The sequence below is a fragment of the Suncus etruscus genome, chromosome 11 (assembly GCF_024139225.1).
Source record: "Suncus etruscus isolate mSunEtr1 chromosome 11, mSunEtr1.pri.cur, whole genome shotgun sequence".
Taxonomy (NCBI): Eukaryota; Metazoa; Chordata; class Mammalia; order Eulipotyphla; family Soricidae; genus Suncus; species Suncus etruscus.
The window spans coordinates 3,650,852-3,672,347 of NC_064858.1; the positions used below are offsets into that span (position 1 = coordinate 3,650,852).

Sequence of the window (21,496 nt, forward strand, 5' to 3'; positions counted from 1 at the left end):
TAATGGCTTTTTGGAGGGTTTCTGGGCCACACCCAGTGATGCTCAGGATTTGCTCCTGTCCTTGTACTCAGGAATCACTCCTGGTGATCTCAAGGGACTGTATGGGGTACCCCAGGAATTGAACCTGGGTTGGCTGCATGCAAGGTGATAGTCTTGCCCATGTACTATCTGTCTGACCCGATAACCAAATTGACTTTTAGCAATGAATAGACACCAATAAGAACTGAAATGTATGTGTGTATGTTTTATTTCCATAAACACCTAAATCAGCCTCTCCCATCTTCTATGTCTAGAGCAGTGGTCCTCAAACTATGACCCGCGGGCCACATATTGTATTTGTATCTGTTCTGTTTCTTCATTGCAAAATAAGATATATGCAGTGTGCATAAGAATTCGTTCATAAGTTTTGTTTTTACTAGATTCAGACCCTCCAATGGTCTGAGGGACAGTGAACTGGCCCCCTGTTTAAAAAGTTTGAGGACCCCTGGTAGAGGAAATAAATTTGTATCTCTTTCCTTCAGGTGCTTGCTTATCTTGATTTCTTTTGCAGGCTAAAGCTATGTTTTCAGTTTCATTGCAACTTCTTTGAGTGTCAGAGAGAGAGACTTTAGAGGAAAATGTCCTTGCCTTGCCTAAGGCCAACTTGGATTAAATCTCTGACACCCTTTAGGATCCTCTGAACCTTTCTAGAAATGATGTCTGACAGTCACCAAGTGTGATTGTCAAAACAAAACAAAACTATAAACTTCTTCCAAGCTCTGGGATAACTCAGGGGTCCTCATGGATCCAGACAGGACTTTTATCCATTCACAGGACTTTTATCCATTACAAAGCCAGTGCAGAGCTACTGGCTCAAGATCCTTGAGCACAGCCATTGAGCCATCCTGCCAACTGGCCTAACATAGACCAAGCGACCCATAGGCTCCTCCTTTATCCAAGGGTGAAATCTTGAGTAGCTGTAGAGGTTGGAGCTGGTTTCAGGGGTGACAGTGTTCTCCCATCACCATCTCATGTTCAACAGGTCTTCCATTTCCTGCTCCTCCAGAGGGAATCCAGCACCCACCTCCATGCTCTGGAGAAAATTCTCTTTTGCCAGAGTCAGACCTAGGGGCCAAGCAGTGACTTGGGTCTAGGGTGAGGCAGTTTCCTGTTGAGCATTTCTGTGGGGTACCCCCAACTCCCCAAACACAGTTGTTCCTGGGAGAAATAAAGAGAGAGTAAATGAGCAGGACTTGGGTGTGCTATGTGCTGACCCTCTTAGCAGACAAGGGGCAACTTCTGTCTCAGTGCATTCAGGATCAGATCTATTTTCCCTAGCTAACGGGCTGATCACCAGAGACACTTCGTTCTACTCTATAATGCTTATATAGGACCAGAGGAACTGGGATACATGAAAGGTGGCAGGGCCAGGGACATAGTAGAAGCATAACCAAGAGGGAGTGAGGTGCCAGAGAGAAAAGGATTAGGAATGTTTGAGGAGTAACACAACAGATCTTAAAAGTAATCATATCGCTCCCGATCGGGGAGTTCTCCATGAGAGTGGAGGGACAGCCTGGAGTCAAGCCTGAGAATGACCTCTGATCATTGACCTCTGACCCCTCTTGGTGCTATCCTTCCCCCATTGCTGGAGCATTGTCTCAGAAGCTTTCAACTGAAGGAGAATTTCTGGAGCAATTGCCCTACAGGGTTCCTCAGAACACTTGCTCTATGGGGTTTCATGTCCTAGGTGGTTTGGAAACAGCATCACTGGGGAACCTACCAGTGCCACATTTATAGGAAGAGCACACGGCTTTCAAGTTCGGGATTTCCATGGCAGTGACTGTACAGGGTAGGGTGGTCTGAGTTTCCGGTGTTGGTCATTATACAGTCCCTATGGGTCAGAGGTCACTAAGTAGATAAGCTAAGTGCCCAGCTCCATCCTTCCTCCTACAGGTGATGCCCTTTCCCAGACTTTTTCTTTGCACCCACATCCATCTTTGTCCCTTCTGCTCAGAGGATCTGAGAGAGTCACAGTTTCTTTCCTCTCTCCTGGAATTTCTTTTCTCTATATTTTGCTCCACCTAGGAGTGAAATGAAATAATCAGCACTGTCCTCCCTGATCTCAAAAATCTTTCTCCTCCTGGTTTGGGGCCACACTTGGGAACTGTGTGGGGTGTCAGGTATCAAAATTGGGGCAGCCACATAGAAAGCAAGTACCTTACCCATCCCTTGTCCCCCACATTATTTCTTATGTGCCTAATAATAATATTTTTGAAGTAAAAAATTTGGAGATACTGAAGAAAGGGAAGGAGAGAATAAGAAAGAGAGAAATGAGTAATGTGTTGAAGAAACAATGCTAGCTTCTCCAAAGTGGGAAGTAGGACAGTAGGAAAGTCCACATCTCAGGAAAAGATATACAGGCAATGCACTCAGAGGTAACAGGTGTCCAGGCATAATATGTACCCAAATAATAATTTTAAAGCAAGACACAGTATCCAGTCATTGATTAATTTCTTGGAAAGAGTCATGAATATCATTGAGTTGTCCTGGATTTGTGTAGGATGACACATAGCTATAAACCCAAAGCGAAGACAGTTTTCCAACTTATTCCTTCCTTAAACCTCTTCCTTTGACATGTAAAAGACTACTAGATAGGTACTTCTCTCTCTATATATAGAGAGAAATATCTATCTCTATATATTTTCTTTCTCCCTCTTCCTCTTCCCTTCCCTCTACCTTTATCCTTCTCCTCTCGCTCTCCACTTCCTCTCCCATCCCTCTCCCCCTCTTTGTCTCTCCCTCTTGACCTTCCCCCTTCCAATACCAATATGGGTATTGGTTTAATAAAGAAAAAGGCCTGGCTTTTGGGTCAAGCAGAGACCATGAAGTAAAAAACACCATGATCATGACCCCCCAGAACACAAACAAACTTAGCAAATACTGCCTGTCCCAGTCTTGGTCTCTCTGAGAGGGGCCTAACTTGAGAAAAGTGACTTGTTTCTGAGCTGGTTCCAGAGTACATAGGAAAGAGACTCTTGTCTTGGGGTCTAAAGAGAAAGGCTGAGGGCAGGGCTGGAAAGTGAGAACTGGGATTCAAGCACTTGCTTTGCCAGAGGTCAGAACTGGTTCAGTTCCATATGAACCATTCACATGGTTCTCTGAGCACCACTAGGAATGATCCTGGGTCTTGAGTTCCCCCCAAGTAAGAGTAAAACAGTAAGTCAATAGATTTTTTTCAATCATAGATTGAAATGCTAAATGAAGCTCATTTGGCAATGATGAGGTCCATACAGAGAATAAGGTGCCTTGTGACATATTGCCTTGACATACCTGCAGATAAAATGAGAGTCAGAGCTTTATTTCACTTAGTCCAAAGACTCAATTATAATACCATGCTGTTTTAATGACTATTGCTTTGTATTACAATTTAAAGTTGGGGAAAGTGATGCCTCCTATTTTCTTTTTCCTAAGGGTTGCTTTAGTTATTCATGGATGTTTATGGGCCACACACGGTGACACTCAGGAATTACTCCTGGCTATGTGCTCAGAAATTGCTCCTGGCTTGGGGGACCATACAGGAAGCCGGAGGATCTAATTTCGGTCCTTCCTAGGTTAGTGCGTGCAAGGCAAATGCCCTATCGCTTGTGCCACCGCTCTGGCCGTCATGGTATCTTTAAAGGAATTGCATTAAATCTGCACAGTGTGTTGGGGAGTATTGCCATTTTAATGTTGTTAATCCTCCCAATCCCCATGAATAGGGTATGTGTCTCCATTTCTTCGTGTCCTCTTTTATTTCTTGAAACAGTGTTTTGTAGTTTTCTTTGTATAGGTCCTTCACCTCTTCAGTTAAGTTGACTCCAAGGTATTTGAGTTTCTGTGGCACCAATGTGAATGGGATTTTTTTTTTTTTGGTGTTTGGGTCACATCCGGCAGCGCTCAGGGGTTCCTCCTGGCTCTATGCTCAGAAATCACTCCTGGCAGGGTTGGGGGACCATATGGGATGCCGGGATTCAAACCACCATCCTTCTGCATGCAAGGCAAATGCCCTACCTCCATTCTATCTCTCTGGTTTGGGATGTTTTTTTAATGCCCATTTCTTCTCTATTATTATTTGTGTCAAAGAAGGCCATTGATTTTTGAGTGTTAACTTTGTAGCCTGCCACTTTGCTAGCTGAATCTATTGTTTTTAGAAGCTTGAGAGGAACAAAGAAAAAGCATTGGGAATGGGTTTGGAAAGGTAGAGGGCTGCCTCAGCCTGTAGGGTGTTGAGTATCTGACTATCTGAGTAACCAACCGTACACCTCGTCAGAGGTGCATTATCAGTTGCACTTTGGGGCGAACCTGGCTGCTCCCCACTTCCAAACCTCAGCCTAGAAGGCTTGTCATTTCCCAGCCATGACTGTCTATCCAAAAAAGACAAAATAAAAAAAGGTGTTTTTGGGTTCCCCACCCCAAATGTATTCACAGCCCCGGGAACAGATGTAGGAGGAGCGGAAACAGACCTTCTTAATTGCGGTGCTTGAAGTCAAAGCAATTTGAAGTCAAAGTGAATTTGGTTAACTGATTCTTTCTCTCACCAACTGCATTAAAATGCAAGAGAGGGGTGGAGAACGTTTTGGGGGAGACATTAGACCTGTCAACTCCCAAAGAGAATAAGTAGGCACTGCAAGAGGGCAAGGTGAGGACCCTTCGCCTCGCTTCACCAGCCAGCTCTGGGACCCCTTTTCATACCATCCCCAAAGTTGGGGTTCTTACAAATGTCACACACCAACAACAATTTCCAGGGGTTCCCCTGGGAGAGAACTGGTAACAGACTGTATTCATCTGCCCAGATGATCACCCTGAAATCTGTGCACACTCTCAAATTTATGAAGAAAATCTTCAGGGCTATTTGGGATTTTGAGCTTCACAGCTGCTGCTGCTAGTGATGGGGCTCTGAGATGTTGGAGAGTACGGAGTGCTTAGAGATATTTCTGAGTCAAATGCAGCAATACTGCAGCATCTCAAGGGGGGTCTGCAGAGATGTTTGGATGCTGATATTTAGACCCTGATTCCTAACTTTAGTCTCTTTTCCTTTAGGCTTTCTTCCCCTCCCCGCTCCTCCCCTCTCCTCTCCCCTCTTCCCCTCCCCTCTCTTCTATTCCCTTCCCCTCTCTTCTCACCACTCCTCTCCTTTCTTTTCCCTTTGTTTCTTTTCTTTTCTTTCTTTGTCTCTGAGCTCAAGGATCACTCTTGGCAGTACTCACGGGACTGTATATGGTACCTGGGATCCAATCCAGGCCTGCCATCCATAAGACAAAGATGCCCTTCCTGTTGCATTTCCACTCCGTTTTTGATCCTTCTGGGTATTGGGTAAGGAACAGAGGCCACATGGCATGTTCTGAGAACTGTGCTTGCTTTGAAGACTCAGCCAAGCTCATAGAACCACCAATAAGCTTTTTGTTATTGTTGTTTTTGTTTTTTTTTTGTTTTTGAGTCACATATGACAGTGCTCAGGGTTTACTCCTGGCTCTGTGCTCAGAAATCACTCCTGTCGAGCTCTGGGGATGCCGAGGATGGAATCCATGTGCAAGGCAAATACCCTTCCTGCTGTGCTATCACTCTAGCCCCCCCAACAAGCATTTTTTGTTTGGATGCACTCACTTCAGAAATTGGACACTCACTTCAGGTGGCTTAGGGATCCCCAGGGGGTGCTGTCCAGGGTCTGTTTCAGCTGTTGGTGCATTTGGTTTGTGAGTCTTTGAAGAAAACAACAGAAGCAATCAGGATCACTGTCTGACTTAGGCTGTAGGCTGCCCGCTGTGGGCATTTATTTCATCAGCCTCCAGTTAACACTCTGCTCTAAACTTCTTCCAGACCCTTCCATCATGTGCCTGTACCAGTTAGGGGGTTAGTCTGACACACATGGCTCACAGGAGCAATTGGATGTCCTCAGACATGCTGGCTTGATGGGTTTAACAGGAGGAACCTGTCTCCGGGATTACTCTGGTGGCCTCCAGAACACTCCCTGGGTTCTGTCCCCTCCCAGCTCTGCCCAATGCTGCCAGACTTGGCATGACTCAGGGCTCCCCAGTGCTGGGGGCTGTCCAACTCCCAACCCCACTAAATTGGGTTCTTAATTACGTCTCTGCTTTTTCAGTCCGCCGACTTCCGCTCAGGTCGGTGTTATGTCCATCCCTCTGCTGGCACTGAGTTTAATTGGCTATTTTTCTAATTTCCTCGGGTGAAAGATGGAAATTAGATTTTTTAGTTCTTCTTGACTAGGGTTGGTGATTAATGGGATGAGTTTCCTCCTAAGAATGGTTTGAGGGTATCCCACAGAGGAGGAAGATTTCATTTCATTTGCTTCCAGTTTAAAAATAAAAAAGCCTGTTACTGTTCTTTTTGGTTTATTTATTCTATGATCCAGGTATGGGATATTCCTTTTTTTTTTTCCAATAATTTGAGGCCTATTTCAGTTTTTTGGGTTTTTTTTGTTTGTTTGTTTGTTTTGTTTGTTTTTTTGCTTCCTGATTTCTAGTTGGTTTCCTGGAAGAACAGACTTATTAAAACTTGAACTCCCTTAAATGTATGGACCTTTGTTTTTATAAAATTGGTTTTAATTTTTGGGGGGGCACACCCAGTGGTGCTCAGGGTTTACTCCTGGCTCTGTTTGTGCTCAGGGGTCATGCCTGGTGGTGCTTAGGGGGATCATAGGGGTTGTTCAGATCAAACCCAAATCATTGGCCCATAAAGCAATCCCTCCCCTGTTCTCCCTCCCTCCCACTCCCCCTTTCTTTTTCCCTCCCCATCTTCATTTTTATGATCCAGAATACCAGAATATGTCTGTCTCGAAGTGCAGTGGAAAGAGAGAAGTTAATGTTATACACCGTAAACCATTTGGGTAAAATAGGTTCATACATTGAAATTCTACATAATTAAAAATAATTCGTATAACTATTTCTAGATGTAGGAGGTGAAATTATTTATTTGGGGACATAGTGTAGTTCAGGGATGACTCCTGACTCTGCACTCAATAATCACTCCAGTCAGTTCTTGGGGACCCAATGGGATGCTGGGGATTGAACCTAGGTTTGGAGGGGTCCTTGCATGGTGGAGGTTCTCAATGATGCCCAGCACCCCTGCACAACCCTGAGAGCAGCACTGGTGGGCCGAGCACAGAGCTGTGAGTCCTTCCCTGCTGAACGAGGGAATCTCCTCAGTAGATGTGGGGGTTCCTAGGAAAATCTCTTTCTAGAAAGGTACATACCTAGCAAGTGTCCTACCTGGATTCATTACCTCGCATCACGTGATAACTAAAGTCAGAGTTCCCTGAGTGTTGTATTAATTATTAGTTATAAAGTCCTAGTGGTGCATGGATGGTGGATGGATGGTGAGGCCTTTCTAGGCCCAGCCCAGTGCCTGCAGCCCCTACAGCCTGGCAGGTCTGTGGGTTCAAGATAATGGCGAGGAGATCATCCACAGGCAGTCAGATGAAATTTCAGGAGACATCCATCTTTATTTACAAGGCCCTAATTACCATGTGCATATTCCTCACATGGCCTTTAAATTAAGTAGCCTCTCCTCACCCAACCTGTGTCTCTTCTCTACCTCCTGTGTCTTCATTGCTGAGCCTCTCCTTCACCCCTTCCCCAGGCCAATTTTTTTAAATTAATATCTTTATTTAAACACCTTGATTACAAACATGATTATGGTTGGGTTTCAGTCATGTAAAGGACACCCCCCTTCACCAGTGCAACATTCCCATCACCAATGTCCCAAATCTTCCTCCTCTCCACCCCACCCCCGCCTGTACTCTAGACAGGCTTTCTACTTCCCTCCTTTATTCTCATTGTTAGGATAGTTCTTAATGTAGTTATTTCTCTAATTGCACTCATCATTCTTTGTGGTGAGCTTCATGAAGTGAGCTGGAACTTCCAGCCTTCCTCTCTTTTGTCTCTGAAAATTATTGCAAGAATGTCTTTCATTTTTTTTAAAAAAACCCATAGATGAGTGAGACTATTCTATGCCTATCTCTCTCCCTCTGACTTATTTCACTCAGCATGATAGATTCCATGTACAGGAAAATTTCATGACTTCATCTCTTCTGACAGCTGCATAATATCCCTTTGTGTATAGGTACCACAGTTTCTTTAGCCATTCGTCTGTTGAAGGTCATCTTGGTTGTTTCCAGAATCTGGCTATGGTAAATAGCCCAGGCCACTTTAATTACCAACCACAGACCCCTCCCAGCTGTGGGATGGTATCACTATCCAAGCAAGATAGGCAGAAGGGAGGGATAACATCCCTAAGCACTGCAGAAGTGCTCTGGGTCACTCTGAGCACTTCAGGCCGAGCAGCAGATCTCCACTCTGAACTGCAGGTTCAGTTGGCCTAGGTTTTGTCATTAGCTCCTACCCTTTATTTTGCAATTTTGGTGATTGTGTTCAAGATGTGGAGTATGCAAGTACCTATCTTTAACACCTCCCAACCAGGTGAGTTGAAATATGAAAAAAAGCACACATTTTCTTCTCTTCCCCTAGTATCTGTGCTCTTCCATGACCCTTAAAAGTCAAGAATCATATTATGTCAACTTTTTGGGTGAAGGTTATTTTTTGGGATACACCTGGCTATATTCAGGGCTCACTCCTGGCAATGTTCAGGAACCTTCTGGGTTATTAGGCATTGACTCTGGATGGGATACATGCAAGGTGAGTGCTTTACCTGATGTACAATCTCGCAATATCAACATTGCTATTAATTTTGTTTTGATAGACCATAGATAGAAGTGGGTTAAGACTCTTCTTAGAGGCCAGAGGGATAAGACAGCAGAGAAGGCATTTGCCTTGCATGTGAGTGATTTGGGTTCAATCCTTGTCATCCCATAGATTCCCCAAGTTCTGCCAGTAACAACCCCTGAACGCATAGCCTGGAGTAAGTCCTGAGAACTGCTGGGTATAACCCCTCCAAAACCTAAAAAAAAATTGAAGAACTCTCTTGTCTTATATGTAGTTAACTCTGGGCATATCACTTCTGGTATGATCCTAGCCCTTAACCCTCCAATAAATGAACAAGACAACATCCCATAAAGAGCTCATACTGAAAGAAATGTAAATATAGAGTTTAAATATACATATATACAAATATGTGCAATATGTTGCAAAATATATGCAAATATATGAATATATTTATATATACATATGTATATACAAATAGACACATATATTCATTCATAATATTTCCATTTCCAGGACTTTGCCTCCTTGGTGTGAAGCCGTGTTTGCAACTTTTATCCTTTTCTTCTCTTAATAAAGGAACTTTCTTTTAGTATAATCAGTTGGTAATTTGCATGCTGGCATGCTCATTTACGAGATGTCCAATTTCCAGAAACTTTTGGGGCTTTTTCTTTCTTTTTTTTGGCCAGCTTCGGTGAGGGGGAGCAGGCAGTGTAGCGCCGTGCTAGCCTATGTGTGCATGGACTGATTTGCTCGGCTTTCCTCGTGGTGATAATTTCTGCCATCCAGCTAATTAGCACATCAATCACTTCAATCTGTGTCGATTTGATGAGAACATGCAAGTTTTTGCTTGTTGAATTTTAATTACACAATTTGGTGGTATCAATTTTAGTCACCTTGTTATACGTTAGGTTGGAGCGCTTTTTTTTCCTCTCATAGAAATAAAGAATTCATCTGGAAATGGGATGGAATTTCTGGTTCTGATTCTTCTCTTCTGAAAATCCTGTCCAATACCTTCATCTCAGATATCGTGTTCTGAGATTACAAACTTTATCCCTTTGGGGTTTTCCTTTTCAGCGCTCATTCACCTCTTTTCTCACTGGCTTTTACTCCTAGAGAGAATCCTACAAATCTCAATGCCTTGTCATCTTTGTTTCTTCCTATCTGATGCCTTGCCCCGCTTCTGGAGTCTTCTAAGAATTTTCTTTGGATTCCAAGATCGGGACAGCTTGATAATGAATTCTTCTGTGGCATGGTTCTCCTGGTCTCTGTGAGTCTCTTGGGGTTTGAGAGTTGATGTGTGGTGTTATGTTTGGAAATATTGCATCCTTATTTGTGTAAGAATGCAGTTTTAAACCCTCGTTCCCCCATGGTGTGACTTTAATGACATGATTTCGGAGGATTGAATTGTTCCACTGCTGGTGAAGGTTCTTTTCATGATTTTATTTTAATTTCTGTGAACTTTATTTCAGGGTCACTGCTGTAGCTTCAGGATTTCTGTTCTTTCCTACTGCAAGTCTAATGCTGTGTTTCTGGTGCCCAAGCTAGAGGAATAGTAGAACATAAGAGCACACAAGTGACCCACGTTCTAACCTTGGTACTGCATTGCCTAGGGTCCCCCAGTTCTGCCACCATGATTCATGATTGTAGCTCATACTCCCCCAAACCCATAATTTTCAGTGTCTTCTATTTCACTCTCTCATAATATATTCTACATCTCTAGACACGAGGGTTAGGGCTAGTTTGTATCTTTCAAGTCTCTAATTCTACTTAACTAGTTGACTATTCCTGTTTTAAATTGTTTTCTGGATTTCTTTCTTTACTTTGGCACCTCCCAATTAGAGATCTCAAAGGAGATCTGGACCTTTCCCACTAGATTCTCAGCCATTCCGGTTGGGGGGAGGGGTTAAGGTGAACCCTTCCCCCTAACTTCCTGTTTCCCTAGCCTCTTCTTTTGGTATGGAAAAGCCCACCTGGATTACAAGGACCTCCCCATATCCTAGAGGGTGGGGTTCTGGATAATAAAGAAAAAGCACTGGCTTTGGAGGAGAGAGAGAGAGAGAGCACACGGTAGAGGCAGCACAGGCAGTGAGAGCTTATGGCGGATAGAGAAAGCACATGGCAGAGAAAGGCCATGAGGAATAAAGCCAGTAGACTCCAATGAGTGTCTTTTCTGACTGCTATATATTATTTCTCCACTGCTGCTAGTCTGCTTTATCAGACCCGTCTGCCTGAGGGGTTAGCCTGGGGTGGCCTCACCCAACTAGTGGACTTAATTTTTTAATTTTTATTCCACAGGGGAGGTTCCACGTGACCCCTGAGAATGAGGTGCTTTGTGGGGATTGTCCAGATCACTCTAGCAGTAATTCCGGGGTTCCAGGCCTGCAATCTGGTGACACCAGGGGTCCCTGTGGTTCCTGGGATTGAAATGATGTCAGTCGCATGCAAGGCATAGAGCCCGACTGTAGATATCTCTCTGGTTCTCCTTGTGTTGAACTGTATGAACTCTCATATGTTACTGTGTGATTATTATGCTGCTGATTCTCACTTCTTTACTTTGTGGCCTAACCTGTAATCTATATATTTTACTATACATAAAATCAAAGTGAAATTGTACGACCCTACTATTAAATAAAAGGTGAATATGGTAGTGTCATTAGAGCAAATGGTCCAGGGTCAGCAAGATCATCCAGGGGTGAAAGTTCATGCTGTGCATGTGTCAGATCTCAGTTTGTTCTGTGACACCAAATACTCCCTGACCTTTGCTAGGTGTGACCTTAGAGCACCTCGAAGAACTGCCCAGTGGCTCAGGTGGTTCCTGGCCACAGAATTTAAGTAGCATCACATTCTTGGTTCCTCCTGGTGATCAACCAATCGGCCTGTTGTTCAGAGAAATGCCAGAAATTGCCCGAGGGAGCCTGATCACTGCTTGGGATTCCCAAATCCCCCTCCCCGCCCCCAAGTCTTCATAGTATTTTTTTCCCATGAGGATCAGCCAAAGGAGGGAGACAGTATTGAAAGGGAATGGGTGATGGCCCAGGATGTCTGTGTGCTTAATTAGTCAGCCTTCCCCTTGGGAGCTAGTCAAGGAGAAGAAGGGCAGCATGATGGAGGCACAGATGCAAAGGGGTCCCCACTCTTTATCCAAAGTCAAGGAAGATTGGGAAGGAGGTTCTTGGATGTCTCATATTGATGTCTCTTTTTAGTGTCACACATACTTTCCCATCCCCTTTTTCTTTTAGGAACTTTAGTTCTGTTATTGATGTTCTTTGGTTTGTCTTTTCATTTCCTTTTGCCTGCATATCAGTTTTATAGCCTTGCTTTGCACATATAAGAAAAAATCATCTAAAGCCTCTTTTTTTTCCTTTTCACACTCACTTTACCTCAAGTCATTCCTTCAAATTCCTTTCTTCTCTGTGTTGGCTTAAGAGGCAAATTTCATCTTTTTTCTAGTCTCATAGTGTCCCTTTATATAAATGGATGCATTTTCTTTACCCAATCATATTTCACTGAACACTTGGGTTATTTATATATCCTTTTGTTTTTTTGTTTGTTTGTTTTTTGGGGAGTTCACACGCGGCAGCGCTCAGGGTTACTCCTGGCTCCAAGCTCAAAAATCTCTCCTAGCAGACTCAGAGGACCATATGGCATGCCAGGATTCGAACCAATGACCTTCTGCATGAAAGGCAAATGCCTTACCCTCCATGCTATCTCTCCGGCCCCTTATTTCTATATCTTAACTGTTGCAAATAATGCTGCCATAACCATTAGTGGGGACAGAACTTTTTGTATCCCTTGGCTAGGTAGAAGAGTGGGATTTCTGGGTTATATGACATTTCATTCCTTGGCTTTGTTTTGTTTGTTTGTTTGTTTTGAGGGGGGCACACCTGGTGGCATTCAGTGGATTCTCCACTCTACACTCAGAAATTACTCCTGGCGGGCTTGGGGGACCATGTGGGTTGCAGGGGATTGAGCCCAGTTGAGGGCATGCAAGGCAAATGCCTTCCCTGTTGTGCTATCACTCTATCACTTCATTTCTTAGCTTTTTACCTACTCTTCTCTTTCCCCTTCCCTTCAAGAGAATTTTGGGGCTGGAGCAATAGCACAGCAGTAGAGCATTTGCCTTGCATGTGGCTGACCCAGGACAGACCCGGGTTCGATCCCTGCATCCCATATGGTCCCTCGAGCCTGCCAGGAGTAACCCCTGAGCACTACCAGGTGTGCCCCCCACCAAATAAAATACTTTAAAAAGAGAATGTTAGCTTTATAAATGTCTTTGGAAGACCATCTTTGATTTTTTTTTCTTGAAGAGTCTGAAGCAAATCTGTTTAAATTCTTTAATGATAAGTACTTGACTTTGAGACTTTGTACTTAACTTTCATAAGTTTTGAGAGTTGGTGTTTTCTTCTTTTGCTGATTGTTGCTAATATTCAAATATCACTGTCACTATAGTTCTACTGTTTTTATAAAAAACAGTTGAAATTGAAGTCATCATTGTGACATGTGAATATCATTTATAATACTAAAGGCAAGATTTTTTTGTTTGTTTGTTTTGGGCCACACCCAGTGACCCTCAGGGGTTACTCCTGGCTATGCGCTCAGAAATCACTCCTGACTTGGGGGACTCCTGACTTATGGGACTCCAGGGGATCGAACCCTGGTTGATCCTAGGTTAGCGCATGCAAGGCAAATGCCCTACTGTTGTACCACCATTCTGGTCCCAAAAGGCAAGATTTGAGCCTGCTTTTCTAAGTCTCATTCCAGGGTTGTAATATTTATAGCTATAACTGGCCTCAGCAACTATCATTCACTTTTATGCAATTAAGCTCTGTTTTTCACAATTCCAGGCCACATTTTTTGATGGGGAATCGAGCCAGACGGCAAAACACTTTGAGCACCTGTGCTAAATCCAGATAACTTTTCTGAGCATTCCTAGTGGGGCTTAGGGAACTATTTGGGGTGCCAGAGATCAAACCCAGCTAGCTTTCTGAGTGCAAGTACCTACTGTATTAGCACTCTGGGCCCATCTTCAAGAGTTTCAGTCTCTTTTTTTTGGTTTGCTTTTGAGTCCTATCTGATTGTGCTCAAGTCTTACTCCCAGTTCTGTGTGCAGGGATCACTCCTACTGGATTTAGGGTATTATATAGGGTCCCAGGAATCAAACCCTGCTTACTTGCGTACAAGATCAGCACCCTCTCAAGTTATGTAGTTTGAATTGTACAGATATTTTACTCTCTGTTTTTTTATTGTTGCTGTTGTTTGTTTTGGGGCCCCACCCGATGACCCTCAGGGGTTACTCCTGGTTCTGAACTCAGAAATCACTCCTGGCTTGGGGGACCATATGGGTTGCCAGGGATTGAACTGAGGTCCACCCTGACTCAGTCGAGTGTGAGGCAAACGCCCTATCACTGCGCTATCGCTCCAGCCCCAGATGTTTTACTTTCTTGACAAAATGTATTTTCAAGGGGAAAAAAAAAGGTTCTTAAGTTTTTTAAAATAGAATAATCTTTTTTTTCTCTTAATTTTTCCTGTCAGACATTTTATCATTAGTATAAAGGGATTTGACGGAGAGCTTCATTTGTTGATTTTTTTTTTTTTAATTCTAGAACTTTACTGAAACCATGATTTGTTCCAAGTTTACTTTTTTCCTCTGGTTTTTTTTTTTAACACAGAAGATAAGATCATCAGCAAGAGATGACAATTCTTCTTTCTTTCCATCCCTTTTATTTCTTCATCTTGCCTAATTGCTCTAATGAGGACAGCTCGTACCTTGTCAGACAGAATTGGTGAGGGAGTGATGAAGGCTTTGTTCCTAATGCTTTCGCGTTGCCTTCATTGATTCCAGCATTAGCTGGGGTTTTCAAGTGTCTTTGAGTTATGAACCTTCACTTAACCTGTGTCCCCCAGCCAATCTGTCTTCTAGATGCCTCTATTCAACCTGCCTTCTTAAATGTCCTTTTCACATTAAGTACATTAAGTAGTTGTTTCCTTTATTTGTTTGTTTTGTTTTTGAGTCACACCCTGGTACACTCAGGGGTTCCTCCTGGCTCTGTGCTCAGAAATCTCTCCTGGCAGGCTCAGGGTACCATATGGGACACCGGGATTAAACCTAGGTCAGTCCCAGTTCAGTTTTGCAAGGCATACGCCCTACCCACTGTGCTATTATTGTTCCAGCCCCATAAACAGCCATTTTCTTAAAGCAGTAAAATTAGAGCCAGAAAGATCATACAGGGATGAACAGTGCAAGCCTTGCACATGACCAACCCTTGTTCTATTTCTGCAATTACTTTATTCCCTTGAGCAACCCCACACTTAGCCCTCTTGGTCCCCCATACACTGCCTGGGTGATCCAGGGAATCACAGAACCCAAAGAACATTGCCCAGGGCCCCTTGCCCTGAACTGCCAACTCCCTTGGCTGAGAAAAGTCAGAGGGGGCCAGTCGGTCCAATAAACATCACTTGGGAGCTTCTTTCCCCCCAAAACAGCATGCATGTGCATGCACAAGTTTGAGAGAGAGAGAGAGAGAGAGAGAGAGAGAGAGAGAGAGAGAGAGAGAGAGAGAGAGAGAGAGAGAGAGATATTATTTCAAACTCTTAGAACCTTGCAGGATTGAATTGAATACTTATTTGGCATTTCCCCCACTCGAGTGGTTCCTGCCTTCTGCCCGAGGTTGATTCCCATTTAATGAGATTTAATGTCCAATCAACTCCGTGAAACAAGTGGAAAATTCTAGCAACAAGAAGTTCGTGGCCGGCTGACTTTACAAGCTTCTCCGTGACATCAGCCGAGGCTCCGCAGTGTTTGCAGACACGGCCCTGGTGGAATCCAATTAAGCCGAAGGAAGGTGCTGCTTAACGAACTGTTCATTGCAGTCTGCAGTGGACTTGGTGGGGAAAGGAAAAGGAGCCCTTTTGGTGAAACCCAAGCGCTGTCTTGTCTACAGTGTTGGGCTCTTTTCCAAAATGCCAGTCGCTGACCCTTTGAAGCTAATGCGGCTTCATTATGCTGTGGGTTGTTCGTGGAGCTGGCTACTCCACTGCATAATCATTGTTTTCATTTTCACCCAGGGCTGGAAGGCTGCTGACCACTCCTTGTACCCAGTGCTAGGGTTCAGAAGTGCCCCGAGTGGGTCTTGTATAAGAGTGAATGATTTTTATCAGCAGAGCTGATAAAAGTGGGGTTGCAGGAGATGCAGCTACAAACCTTCCTGGTCCTAGCTAGAGAAACAACACATTTCATTTTCAGAGTCTTGTGGATGGTCCTTCTGATGGGAAATGGAGTGATAGTGCTTTGTTGTTGTTGTTATTGTTTGTTTTCGGGGTTTGTCTTTGAGCTATACTGGTAGTACTCCTGGCTTACTCCTGGCTCTATGTTGAGGGCTCACATCTGGTAGGGCTCAGAGGAGCACATGGGATGCGAGGGTCAAGCCCGGGGCAGATTACTGCAAGACAAGTGGCCTCCCTGTTGTACTATCATTTTGGCTCTGCCAATGGGTTTTTATCAGTTGATTTATCGGTGATTGATTTCAAAAATACAGTCACCCCTTCAGAGAACACTTAAGCTGTCTCAAAAATGGGGTTATGTGGCAATGTGACTACATCTCCTTCACTCCATCATTGCCATTGAGAGAGAAAAAGTCTCAGATATCCAGTTCTTCGAATGGCAGAAATTTTATGCCACTAGAATGGAAACAGTTACAGCCAGAGAGAGAATTCAGGGGTTAAGGCACTTGCCTTGCATTCAACTGATCTTGGATTGATTCTCAGCGTCTCAAATGATCCCCAAGCATGGGCAGCAGTGATCAACGAGCACCGAGGCAGTAATAAATTCTGACCACTACCAGGTGTGACCCTAAAGCCAAAAAAAGAAAGAAAAAAAATTGGGGGGGGGGGGAATACAGTGCATGGGCACGCAGTCAACCTGGGTTCAATTTAGGGAGTTACATTTGGCTCTGTGACACCCCCCCAGGAATGATCCCTGAGCACAAAGCCAGGAGACTGCTGAGTGTGACCCCAAAACAAATTTAGAAAGAAAATATAATAAAAAAAAGAATTTGCTAACATTCTTTTGAGAGGGAGAGGATTTGAAGTCTGTGAGAAATGTTTATATGCGTCCTTAAGCTCTAGTAATAGCTAATATTAATAATATTTAATAATAATATCTAATAATAGGAAACATTTCTCCTTGGGCATAAAGCCAGGTGAAGAGTCAGGGGGGTCTCAAGTCCCAATCTTTGCTGCTGTTCTCCCCTTGGGTTTCCTTTTTTTGTTTGTTTTTGGGCCACACCTGGTGATGCTCAGGGGTTACTCCTGGTTCTGTATTCAGAAATTGCTCCTGCCTTGGGGGACCATATGGGACGCTGGGGATAGAATCCAGGTCTGTCCTGGGTCAGTCACGTGTAAGACAAATGCCGTACTGCTGTGCTATCACTCCATCCCCTCCTCTTGGCTTCTTGTCTTCATAGCAAAACTGCTGTTCAATTACTTATGCACTTTCTTTCTTTTTAGCTTTTATTTTCTTTTTCTTTCTTTCCTTCTTTCTTTCTTTCTTTCTTTCTTTCTTCTTTGTTTCTTTCTTTCTTTCTTTCTCTTTCTTTCTTTCTTTCTTTCCTTCCTTCCTTCCTTCCTTTCCTTCCTTCCTGCCTGACTTTCTGTCTTTCTTTCTTTCTTTCGTTCTTTCTTTCTTTCTTTCTTTCTTTCTTTCTTTCTTTCTTTCTTTCTTCCTTCCTTCCTTCCTTCCTTCCTTCCTTCCTTCCTTTCTTCCGTTCTTTCTTTCTTTCTTTCTTTCTTTCTTTCTTTCTTTCTTTCTTTCTTTCTTTCTTTCTTTCTTTATTTTTATTTCTTTTTCTTTATTTATTTATTTTTGGGCCACACACAGTGGTGCTCAGGGGTTACTCCTGGTTCTGCACTCAGAAATCTCTCCTGGCAGGCTCAGGAGGCCATATAAGATTCCGGGGATCAAACCCCAGTCTGTCCTGGGCCGACCACGTGCAAGTCAAACACCCTACCCCTACCACTGTGCTAACTCTCTCTTTAGCTTCTCTTCTTAGCTTTTATTTGTCTATCTTTTCCATAGAATCATTTGGGCTCCTGTTGCCAAGACCCAGATCCCTAATAGCTAGCACAGTTTCTAAATGCCCTGTTTTCCTTGAACTTGTTTGATAAAAAGAAAATTTGAGAAGCTGAAGCACTGCAGACAGTCAGGGTTCAGATTGTAATGACAAGTCTAGAAGAAAATTCACTTCTTTCTTCCAATGTTTTTGAAGTGCCAGTTCATGACTAACTTGGAGATTGAATAATGATATGCGCTCTCTCTCTCTCTCTCTCTCTCTCTCTCTCTCTCTCTCTCTCTCTCTCTCTGTCGCTCTCGTGCACAAGGTTTCACACACAGTATGTTTCTCTTTTACTTTGCAGTAAAACCAACGGTGATTGATGTCGACATCTACGTGAACAGTATCGGGCCTGTGTCATCCATTAACATGGTAAGAAGCTGGTTTTTCCATCTTTCTATTCGCTCTTGCTGTCGACCATTCTGGGACTGACACAGGCATGCAGGTCTCCATTGGTGTGTCTTTGCTGATTGCTTGAGTGTTGAAAATGGTTTAGAAAAAAAAAAGCAAGACATGGCGTTGAGCAGCTCACTGGGCTCATGAGTGTGATGAGGGTGTGTGAATTGCACACTCAACACTTGTGTGTAGCTGTGGAGGTGGTGTTGTCTACAATGCCTGTTCTTGCTGTTCCTGGAAAGACTATGAGTGCTTACCTTTCTTTGTCCTTCCTTGACGGGCTGTTAAGACTCGAGGGTGAGGCTTTCTGCTGTTTCCCGAGATGCTGAGATGGCCCATGCCTTCTGTCTTCTCTTGAAGCTCTTGACAGCAGATGGAGAGCGTTTGGTCATGGGGAGAAGCATGGGATCAAAATAGTGTTTTCCTCCTGTTGGACTGTGAATGGACTTTTTGCCTAAAACTGAACTGTGGAAGTGACTGTGGGCCCCAGGGAAGGCCTCCCAGTTTCTTAGTTCTGAGCGCTGATGTTGTTGAGTGAGTGCTGGGATAAGCTTGGAGTGAGTATTGGGAGTTTTCAGAGCAGGCACAGCCTGGTCGCTTCGTGGTGTCAGGCGTCCTTATGCTGGGGACTTGCTCCTCTGTGACCTCCGGTGCACACCAGCTCTTGGATTCAAGGGGCTGGTGCAGGTCTGCTGACTCAGCACCCTTCCTTTTGTTGCCTTGTGAGATGCACAAAGAGACCTTCTACATTCAGTCACCAAAGCAAACTCATCTAATTGACAGCAGTAAGCAAAATTCTCTTCTCTTCCCTCCTATCTCTTCTCCTCCCCTTCCCTCCTCATCTCTCTTCCCCTCCACTTCCCTTTCCTCTCCTCCCTTTCTCTCCCCTCCCTTTCATTACCCTCCATTCCTCTCTACTCTTCTCTCGAGTTTTTAGGACACATCTATGGGGCTTAGGGCTTACTCCTCACTCGGTGCTTCAGGGACCCTTCTTGCTAGGGCTGATGAGGAACCCTATGTGGTGCTGGGGATACCAAGTTGGCCAATGGTTAAGCAAGAGCCTTGATTCCTATCTGATTTCTCCAGCCCAGAATCTGCAACAGCAGATTCTCTCCTTTCAAGGGGGCCCCTGTAGGTACCTCCAGAACTGAGATGTGTCTCTTCCCTTGTGCTCACACATTTACCTACTCTTTGGAGGAGCAACCCCGCAGGGGAGTCTGGTTATTGCAGATAAACCTACCTTGTGACTTACTACTTCCTCCCTCAGCCCTCAGTTCTCATTCTCCATCGGGGCACTTTCTCTGGGGGTGGGGGATGGGACCAGCATGTCTGTTGTGTCTGTTGTGCCTTCCTCAACAGAGTCACTCTGGAGTCCTCTGGGCTGGAGCACTGGCTGGCAAAGGAGGGTTTGCAACCTTCCATCCCGCACTCTTGGCCAAGGGCAGAGCAGGGGTGTCTGTTCCTGCAACTGAGAATGTCCTGTGACACAGAATCACAGAACCCCATACACCCTACCCCACCCAAACTATCAGAAAGTTCATCTGGAACAAGTTTTCATGAAGCTCCGATGCAAGATAAGAGCAACTTAAAATAAGGTCCTTACAGTGAACTGGATTGTCAAGAAGAGACTGGAAAAAAGTACGAAACCATCACATGAAAACACATATAATATGTGGAGAAGGCAGGTTTTGTGTTGATGTAAGGGTCTGTCATCATTCTGTGTGTCTGATCATCCAAGGAAAACTGAATTGGTGACAGGGAACTCTTTCCCCCAAATATATATTTCAGCATCAAGAGGGAAAAAGCAACCGTATTTTCTTTTCTTTTTCTTTATTTTGGGGGCTACATCCAGCAGTGCTCAGGGATTCCTCCTGGCTCTGTGCTCAGGAATCATTCCTGGGTCTGCACGTACAAAGCCAACACGCTCCCAGCTGTGCTATCATTGCCTGTCCTCATCCACATGACTTTTTATCACAGACCATCCTTATCACTAAGGATCTGAGCAAGTACAACCCCACTTAAAAACCCGGGTGAGGGGCGGAGAGATAGCACGGAGGTAGGGTGTTTGTCTTGCATGCAGAAGGGCGGTGGTTCGAATCCCAGCATCCCATATGGTCCCTCAAGCCTGCCAAGAGTGATTTCTGAGCGTAGAGCCAGGAGGAATCCCTGAGCGTTGCCAGGTGTGACCCAAAAACCAAAAACCAAAACAAAACAAAACTCAGGGCTGGCTCCCTGATGTGAAAGTCTGTTTCTAAAATCTCAGGGAAGAAGAGGACCAAAGTGGAGATGCTGTTGCTTCGCTCTCTGACTTTGCTTCTCACTCCTCTCTCCTTAATCAATGAGTGAACAGTGAAAAATGGTCACTGGGTCATATAGTTGTCACAAGAGCTGAGTGTCTGCAGGGGGAGATGGCATGGGAAGGGGCAAACTGTCCCTTTGGTTAAGGGACAGTGACGTAGCTCTGGTCTGTGGGATGAGGGGTTTGGTGGAGTCCATGTTCCCCTGGCTCTAGTCTCCCCAAAACAGAAGAAGAAAAGAGTAAGCTTTGTGTTTAGAGGAACCTTTTCCCCCCAGCCTTAATGACCTCCTGTTGTGATACCATGTGATACCATATACTGTATTTTTTGTACCAGAAGATGCACATTTTTTTCTCCCAAAAGATGGGGGGGGGGAATGTCTGTGCATCTTATTGAGCACTGACTCTAGTTGACTCTAGTGATGAGGAGTTCTTGGGGGTCCCAAAAAGCTAAAAGAGTACTTGAAACTTAAACTGTCATTTGTTAATGACTGTCATACTGATTTTGTTTGTTTGGCATCGCTCTAGGGTTACTCCTGGCTCTGCACTGAGAAATCGCTCCTGGCAGGCTTGGGGGATCATATGGGATGCCAGGAATCGAAATCAGGTTCATCCTAGGTCGGCTGCATGCAAGTCAAAAGCCCTATCGCTGTGCTATCTCTCCGGGACCTCATAATGATTCTTTTTTTTTTTTTTTTTTTTTTGGTTTTTGGTTTTTGGGCCACACCCGTTTGACGCTCAGGGGTTACTCCTGGCTATACGCTCAGAAGTTGCTCCTGGCTTGGGGGACCATATGGGACACCGGGGGATCGAACCGCGGTCCGTCCTAGGCTAGTGCTGGCAAGGCAGGCACCTTACCTTTAGCGCCACCGCCCGGCCCCCCTCATAATGATTCTTAATGTCACATTGCCTGCTGTTCATTTCACACTGTTGAAATATTGTTCTATTATAGTTTATTAAATATTTTAGTACATCATTCGCTTTACAATATTTTTTCTTGT

The 21,496-nt window shown here is 44.3% G+C and overlaps 1 protein-coding gene across 1 annotated transcript in view; it reads left to right on the plus strand.

Moving 5' to 3' along the window:
• GABRG3 (gamma-aminobutyric acid type A receptor subunit gamma3) overlaps window positions 1-21,496 on the plus strand; it is a 444,985-nt gene that overhangs the window by 11,086 nt on the left and 412,403 nt on the right. Inside the window, exon 3 of the mRNA XM_049782695.1 lies at window positions 18,108-18,175. Within this exon, the coding sequence (XP_049638652.1) occupies window positions 18,108-18,175 (68 nt within the window). The remainder of the gene's footprint in view (window positions 1-18,107; window positions 18,176-21,496) is intronic.